Consider the following 7,793-nt stretch of genomic DNA (forward strand, 5'->3'; position numbering starts at 1 on the left):
CGGTGCTGGAGCCATCCCAAGGTCGCGCAGAGGAGGCAGAGCGTCTACCTGCGCATGAGGACGCATGGAGCGACGCCGTCGTACCTTGCCCGTGCCCGTGGGGCTCTCGAGGAGCGCGTTCTGCTTCGTCTCGAGGGCCGTGATGACCTTCTCCATGTACACGAGCTGCGACTCGTAGGGCGTGAAGGGGAAGCTCACGGGCACGCCGGCGATGCGGACCGTGGGCATGATGGCGGGAATAGATCCGAACTGCGAACGAACCAAGTGTAGCGCCCCAGTTAAGTGCGACACGGACTTGAACGAACGTTGGCGAAAGGTGTTTCACCTGCCTTTTGGCGCCATAATCTTCGACAAAACGCCGTCGCTCCGTTGCTACCGCCCTGGACTGCGAGGGATATAAGAGCAATGTTATTACGCCTATACTCAATGTAATAAAACCTCCTCTCGAACTCTGTGACGTGCCCGGAAGTGCAGTTCCCTTCAAGAGATCGCGATACCGATCAACTCGTGTCTCTGATAGCTCGACGTGCTTGCGCGGATGGCTATCCAACAGCAATCCATGCTCACTAGTCTATTTGAATCGACTCAACGTCGAGCGTATTCAAGCAGTGTATGTGAATATAGCGCTAAGGAAATAAGAGCAACTGTTCTTATTTCCTTGACCCACGTCGTCATCTCTCGTCGCTGCCGGCCAAACGGACCATGCAGCGCATGGGTCCTGTCGCATCGAGTTTCGTCGTCTACCGCATGTGGCACGTTTGCTTCTCGGTCTTGACCTTGACCAATGGAACTAGTATGCTGGGTCCGCCGGCGACGCGTCGGTCACGACCTTGTGGCCGTTGAGTGATGGTACTGTCATCATTCTCGCGTCCGTGGGCATTTTCGCGCTTGTTTCCCATGGCCTGCTTGCGGGCTACGCTCTCATCTCCATTCTTCCCTTTGCTTCCACGCAAAACATTGTTCCCAAACCAAGTATGTTCACGATCGGTCAAGCGCCCAACGACGCGGTCGTGTTCCTCGAGAAGGACCATCTCGACCGCGAGACGCTCAAGCAGATCGAAGCCATCGCGGCCCATGCCTCGGTCGCACACGCGCGCATCATGCCGGACGCCCACAAAGGCAACGGGTGCTGCGTCGGCTTTACGTGTCACTTGACGCCAACGGTCTTGCCGGGACTCATTGGTGGTGACATTGGCTGCGGCGTCGCGCTGCACCCGCTGCCGTCGTCTGCGATCGTCAAGAAGCAGTCGCTCGCGCGCCTCGATCGCATCATCCAGGAGGTCGTGCCCATGGGCAATGGCCACGACCGCGTGCATGCAACGCCGGTGATTGCGCCGGCGCAGTACGCTCCGTTCTTTGCCCAGGCGCAGGTCGACGCCGTCGCGTTCGTTGACGCCTTTGGCGCCAAGTTTCAGCTCGACCTGACGCCGCACATGCCCACGTACAACGACGCATACTTGCGCGATCTCTGCGCTCGGACGCGGTCCGACTACGACTACGACCTTTGCGCGCTCGGCACCTTGGGCGGCGGCAACCACTTTATTGAAGTCAACGTCTGCGAGGCGACCGAGGACGTGTACGTGGCCGTGCACACGGGATCCCGCAACATTGGCCAAAAGATTGCGCGGTACCATTACGAGCAAGCGGCGGGTGGTGACGCGCCGCAACAAACGCTGGGGCAAAGTGACGACGACGTCACGGGCGTCCAGCCGCAACGTGGCGCGCTGGCGGGTGCCGCGGCCGCGGCATATTTTTTCGACATGATTTGGGCGCAGACGTATGCGCGCATGAACCGCCGCGCCATCTTGTCGCTCGTGCTCGCGCATGCGACGACAGCGACCTATGACGCGACGCGCGTCATCGAGTCGACGCACAACTACATCGATTTCCGCGACCTCGTCGTGCGCAAGGGCGCGATTCGGTGCCACGCCAACGAGCTCTGTGTCGTGGCACTCAACATGCGCGACGGAATCCTTCTCTGTCGCGGGCGCGGCAACGCAGCGTGGAATTACTCGGGCCCGCATGGCTGCGGGCGGCTGCGGGCTCGCAAGCGCGCGGGGGCCGCACAGAAAGGGCATGGCGTCGCGGCCGCCATGCGCGGCTTTGTCGCCGAGATGGGCGACGTCTATTCGACGTGTGTCGTGCCAGCCACGCTCGATGAACGCCCGTCGGCGTACCGAGACGCAGATCTGATCTCGTCGGCGCTTGCGCCCACCGCAGACATCGTGGCTCATGCAAGGACCGTGCTCAACGTCAAAGGCCACTAGGTACGGTTGAATAGCGTCAAAGGTGCATTAGGGTCTATAACATGTGAAAAATCTACGAAACGTGAGGTGCTTATTGCTGGGCGGCGGGGCCTTGATGATGCCCACTTGCGCCGGCCGCAAGCAGCGGCTGTGGATCGAGTAGCCAACCTTCAAGAGCTGGCCAATGGTGCCAGGCGTCTTCGTCTCGTCCGGGTACTCGAACATGGCCTCGTGGAAGTTCGGGTCGAACTTGTCGCCGACCGCACCGATGCTGTTGATGCCATACGAGCCAAAGACCTTCTGCAACTCCTTGTCCGTCATGACGACGCCTTCGTGGAGCGACTTGATCGCGACCAAGCTGTGTTCCGGCGACATTTCCTCGAGCGTAATGCTCTCGTGAGCGCGCTTGAGGTTGTCCGAGACGTCCAAGAGGCTCTTGGCAAACTTGGAGATGGAGAATTCGCGGGCGTTGTTCACGTCCTGGCGCGAGATGCGGCGGACGTTCTCAGCATCCGCCAAGGCGCGGAGAACCTTGTCGCTGAGCTCGGCGTTCTTGGCCTTCAAGGCCTCGACTTCGGCGGTGAGAACAGCAACCGGGTCTTCGGGCGCAGCCTCTTCGGCGGCAGGCGCGGCGGTCTCGCCTTCGCCTTCCTTCTTCTCCGTCATCACATAGGACGAGCGGAAGAACGAGCGCTTGGCGCAGGCGGCCGTGATGGCGCGGGACTTGGTCAGGACGTGGCGGGCGAGCATGGTCTTCGGGTTGCTCCTGGAAAGAAAGTGGGGTCCTCCATCCCCGGTAATAGCTCATCAAATTAACCGGATTCACCGTAGTTTAACCGTTATGACGCCGTTGCATATTTTAATAATTTATTTTATCGGTATTGTTTTCTCATACATCCACATCATCTTGCATTTGGTATTTGACATTGGACATTGGTATTTAAAATAGCACTAAATTGAACTTCGTTTTATTCACTCTATGTGGACTGATGCTTGGTTGGTGCAGAAATTGCTCGTTCGGATTGGCCAAAAAGATTGTTCTAGAACTATCAAATCTCTCAAAGTGAATAGAATGCACGTATTGAATTATAAAGGTCATTTCAAGATCTTCGGATCGCGACGGTTCACTTCGACGGCAAACTGCCTCCTGGACACCACGATGACGAGCCGCGACAACAACAAGCAAATGGAGACCGACAGTACGTGCATGCAATTCCAAAGCGTAGGCGGCTTATGGCGCCCTCCATGTAGTGGACGAACATGGCGATATGAAGGTGGCTTCCATCACAGTTGACGCGCGCTAGAGCTGCTCTTGTAGAGCGACGTCCTCATGCAGGCAAGCATTGCCATGGAGCAGTACACAGATGAAAAGGACATTTCCAAGCACCTCAAGGTAGACAACTATCGCATCGAAGCACCGCTCAATGGTTCTACTAGCTGTGGCTCGAAGAAAAGTACGGCCCAACATGGCATTGCATCGTCGGGTCCGAGTACAAGGTGTCATTTACTTACGAGAGCAAGAACTTCATCAAGTTTAACGTCGGCAAGAAGTGCATAACGCTCTTCCGCCACAACTAGCGCACGTGACGCCACCATCTCTGTACATACCGTTAAGAATCAATCAGAAACAGTCCTTCCTCTTCGGCTACGAGCCTGCAGAAGCTTAAGCTGCTCATGGGAGGCCACGAGCTGCTACTTTGCCCGCTTGCCACCACCTCGGCGCCGGCATCGCGCCGCGCATCGCTGCGCAACTGGCAGTGATACCATTATGTTTTGGCGGCGGTGCAATTTTGAAGTTGAAGTCGCCACTTAAGTACAGATACAGCTGACATGCCCAGTAAAGTACGGTTGATGGTGCATTCTAACCGCTCGTTGGCGGCTGGCAAACCGTTAGAGCTCGGTGGCGGTCACTCCTCTGGATTCAACAAGATGTCGGTGGTGCTACCGGGACAGCGCTTGGGCGCCGTGAGCGACGCAACGACCGCGGGCGAAGGGACGTATGTGCTCAACGGAAGCATCTTCGCCTCCGTGGCGGGTACGTCGGCGACGGTCGGCAACGCGATCGTTGTCCGGCGGCCGGCCGGGAAGCGCATCGCGACCGACTATGTGCTCCAGCTTGATGACACGGTCATCTGCAAGGTCACGAAGCTCACGACGACCCAAATCTTTCTCGACATCCTCTCGGTCCGCGACGACGTCGTGCTCCGCGAGCCGTTGTCTGGCACGCTGCGCAAGGAAGACGTCCGGCCCATGGACATTGACAAGATTGTCTTGGAAGACCTCTTCCATCCCGGTGATATCGTCAAGGCCGCCGTGCTCTCGATGGGCGACTCGCGTGCGTACTATTTATCGACGGCCAAGCCCGGCCTTGGCGTTGTCATGCAAGGCTAAGGCGACGCGACACGAGAAGACATACTGCTATACACAAGTCCTTGCCAATACATACACACCTATGCGCGCTTAGTCTTCTAGCACTTGGAAACGTGGCACGTCCGTTGGCTCGGCTTCATGCGCCTCGTCATCATCATCATCATCGTCGTCATCGTCATCATCGTCGTCGTCTTCAATGATCTCGAAGCGCTTGAAGGGCTGCGACGTCGCCGGCGCAGGACGCACGTCCTCCTCTTCGTCGTCTTCGATGATCTCAAACCGCTTAAAGGTCGATGTTGTCGGCGCCATCGGTGGCGCTTCGGGCTGCAGCGTCCCGCCGCGCGTTCCATCCACTTCGAGCCACTTTTCCTCGGTCTTCTTCAGCAGCTTTTCAACCTCGCGGTTGGCGGGTTCGAGGACCAGCGCCTGCGTAAAGTCGCTGACGGCCTCGGCGTACTTGCCACGGCGGAAGCGCGTCATGCCGCGACGCGACCACGCTTTCGTGTACGTTGGGTCCAGCTGAATCGCGCTGCTGCAATCGTCCTCGGCGCTACTCAAGTTCTTGAGGCGGAGGTGGGTGAGCGCGCGGTTGGCATGGACAATCGCACTGCTCGGGTCGTACGCAAGGCTCCGCGAGTAGTACAGAATCGCTTCGTCGTTCTCGCCGAGCTTGAAGCACTCGTTGCCTTTGGTCTTCTCATGGAGCGCGTACACCTCGCGTTCGGTCGGCGTGAGGACGTCGAGGTCGACCGAGACGGGCATTTGAGCCTCCTTCACGCGGCGCGCGGTCCGCGCGTGAAGCTCGTCGCGTTGACGACGCGCGTCGTCTTGTTTGCGCTGCTCGGCCGCATCCAGCTCGCGCTCGGCCGCTTCGACGTCGTACTTTTCCCATGACCGCCAGTCGTACGCGGGAATCGCCTGCTTCTTCTTCGAGGTCGTCACCTCTAGAATCAACGGCGACGGCGGCGCGTTTGTCGGTGGGGCCCGGCCGCGCACCGCCGGGCGATTCCGCGGCGCCGCGATGCGCTGCGCTTCGACGTCGAGCCGTTGGAGCTTCTGCTCCATGGCGCGTTCCCATGACGCAAGTGCCGCCTTCTCCGAGTCAATGTCCGAGTAGGATGGCTGGGACTGGAGCCGCTCAATGCGGTCGCGCTCGGCCTTGGGGAGGACCTTGAGCAGTTGGGCTTCGGTCGCCCGCTCGAGCTGTGGGTACTTGCCTTCTTTGCCCGACTGGAGCACGGCGAGGATGTTCTTGAGCAAGTCCGCGTCCGTGCACTTGTCGACGTACTCGTAGTCGAGCATCTCGACGTCCACATCGCGCTTCTTGCGGCTGTGCAGCGAGAAGTAGTCGACCGCCGCTTCCGTGTCCATCATCTTGCTCGTGCACGTTGTTTGGTAGATCTTATTGTCGCTTTGGATCGTCAAACGTCGCCGTACCGTACCGTACATACTGTACAATCCAATACATTACTAGAGTTAAATACACCAAACGTACATCGTACAGAACCACTGAAAGGGCAACGTACACGCCCGGTATCTTGAAGGGGTGCGACTCGCCGCGGGTGAAGCCGCAGTCGAGCCTCAAAGCGATCTCCCATACCTGCTTATTCTCAGTGATCTTTGCTCAGTATATGCATAGCTCTTAAAGCTCTTGACGTCTGGGCTCATGTGATATCCAATTGATCCGTGCACAAGATTCTAGTATCCGGCGCTGACCACACGCCAACAGATCCACCATTAGACTCGACAAGGTCGTGCAGATTGATTCAACTCGAATTAACTTTCGCACGTCTTGGCCGAGCCCTTGCGTTTCACCTTGGTCGCTTGTGTGGCTTCGACGACCGCCCACTCGTCTTCGGCTTGTGCCCATGGGTCGAGCTGGGCGGCCGCTTTGTAATCGTCTTCGATGGACGAGCCGCGAGAAGGTCGCGTCGACGTCGACGACGCATCGTCGTCCATGTCCTTGGCGTCGGCGGCTGCGTCTTGTTGCGCCATCGCAGCCAGTACAAAGGGGCTCGTCGTGCCACACGCGTCACAGGCTTCGGCCGTAAGGGTGTTGCGAAGGGTGCACGACGGGCACTCCCACATTTCCAGCTCTCCGCTATCTTTCTCCATTCTGTTTTCAAATTTGATTAGTGACCCTGGCGTGGCGATGGGATCGACTTCTAAATTTACGCGGCGTGGCCGTTGACCTGTCGGTTGGACGCTGGACAAGACCGCATGACCCGCCATTTCTGATGGGACTCGAAGCATGCGTTCCAGATTCACAGACATTGGCATTTGCGACGCCGCACCACGTGGGATCAGATGCGGGAACAGAGCTCGCTCTCAGATGCTAGAATCTGGGCTGTGTCGTTCACATCGGATCGAAATGAACTGGAACTCTGGTTGTTGTTGTGCTTGAAGAAGAGAAAGAAAGGCGTCGCTGCGTTTGCAGCCGACGGACCATAAGATGTTCTTGTGGCTTGCCCTCGCGCGATCTTTGCCACTTCAACTTGGCGCTGATTGGCTAAATCCACGATGCAGGCTTGTGACGCGCCTAGGCGGATCCCCATTTGAGTCAGTTCGTTGACTGTTTCGTCACCGTTTCGGGCACGGTGATTGGTCCATGGCGGCTGCCAGTGACCTCCTAGCCAATCCAATGGCAGCATAGCGCCGCTGCGTCCTCCGATTGGTCTGTGCGCCTCTATTAGTAAAAAAAGGGTCCTGGAATAAAAAAGATCGCACGAGACACAGGCTTGAAGGCAAGGGCCCACGGAAATCTTTGAGCGACCCATTTTCGCATCTTCGCCGTAGCACGAGCATGACGCCCCGAACGCTCCCGATGATGGCGACGAGCCCGCTTAAGGACGCGATGGCGTCGGAGCTCAAGGGCAAGCCGGTCTCGCCGTACGTCAAGATGGCCGCGGGCATGGCGGGTGGCGTCGCCGAGGCGTGCTTGCTCCAGCCGCTCGACGTGACCAAGACGCGTCTCCAGCTCGACCGAACGGGGCAGTACAAGGGCATGATCGACTGTGGCAAGACGATCTACCGCACCGAAGGCGGCGCCGCGCTCTACAAGGGTCTCTCGCCATTCATCATGCACCTTACGCTCAAGTACGCGCTGCGCTTTGGCTCGTTTGCCAAGTTTAAGGAGCTCCTCGGCGCCGGCGAAGGCGTGAAAGCGTCTAACGGCAT

At 58.2% G+C, this 7,793-nt stretch overlaps 6 protein-coding genes across 6 annotated transcripts in view; 3 read left to right on the forward strand and 3 right to left on the reverse strand.

Annotated features, from left to right (window-relative positions):
- The window catches only part of SPRG_19987 (hypothetical protein), a gene marked incomplete at both ends in the record, with an annotated part of 2,719 nt that extends 2,491 nt beyond the window's left edge, over positions 1-228 (reverse strand). The window contains one exon of the mRNA XM_012345128.1: positions 85-228. Coding sequence (XP_012200518.1) covers positions 85-228 — 144 coding nt within the window. The remainder of the gene's footprint in view (positions 1-84) is intronic.
- Positions 229-974: 746 nt separating this feature from the next.
- On the forward strand, positions 975-2,267 carry SPRG_19988 (hypothetical protein; the record flags this gene model as incomplete). Its single annotated transcript, XM_012345129.1, has 1 exon — positions 975-2,267. One exon carries the CDS (start codon positions 975-977, stop codon positions 2,265-2,267), a length of 1,293 nt encoding a protein of 430 aa, XP_012200519.1.
- A 27-nt stretch (positions 2,268-2,294) lies between these two features.
- Positions 2,295-2,996, reverse strand: SPRG_05705 (hypothetical protein; the record flags this gene model as incomplete). Its single annotated transcript, XM_012344993.1, has 2 exons — positions 2,295-2,301; positions 2,329-2,996. 2 exons carry the CDS (start codon positions 2,994-2,996, stop codon positions 2,295-2,297), a joined length of 675 nt encoding a protein of 224 aa, XP_012200383.1.
- Positions 2,997-3,405: 409 nt separating this feature from the next.
- Positions 3,406-3,824, forward strand: SPRG_19989 (hypothetical protein; the record flags this gene model as incomplete). Its single annotated transcript, XM_012345130.1, has 4 exons — positions 3,406-3,445; positions 3,498-3,520; positions 3,565-3,639; positions 3,684-3,824. 4 exons carry the CDS (start codon positions 3,406-3,408, stop codon positions 3,822-3,824), a joined length of 279 nt encoding a protein of 92 aa, XP_012200520.1.
- An 882-nt stretch (positions 3,825-4,706) lies between these two features.
- Positions 4,707-5,990, reverse strand: SPRG_19990 (hypothetical protein; the record flags this gene model as incomplete). Its single annotated transcript, XM_012345131.1, has 1 exon — positions 4,707-5,990. One exon carries the CDS (start codon positions 5,988-5,990, stop codon positions 4,707-4,709), a length of 1,284 nt encoding a protein of 427 aa, XP_012200521.1.
- Positions 5,991-7,419: 1,429 nt separating this feature from the next.
- SPRG_19991 (hypothetical protein) overlaps positions 7,420-7,793 on the forward strand; it is a gene marked incomplete at both ends in the record, with an annotated part of 945 nt that continues 571 nt past the window's right edge. Inside the window, one exon of the mRNA XM_012345132.1 lies at positions 7,420-7,773. Coding sequence (XP_012200522.1) covers positions 7,420-7,773 — 354 coding nt within the window. The remainder of the gene's footprint in view (positions 7,774-7,793) is intronic.

The sequence above is a fragment of the Saprolegnia parasitica genome (assembly GCF_000151545.1).
Source record: "Saprolegnia parasitica CBS 223.65 unplaced genomic scaffold supercont2.21, whole genome shotgun sequence".
Lineage (NCBI taxonomy): Eukaryota > Oomycota > Saprolegniomycetes > Saprolegniales > Saprolegniaceae > Saprolegnia > Saprolegnia parasitica.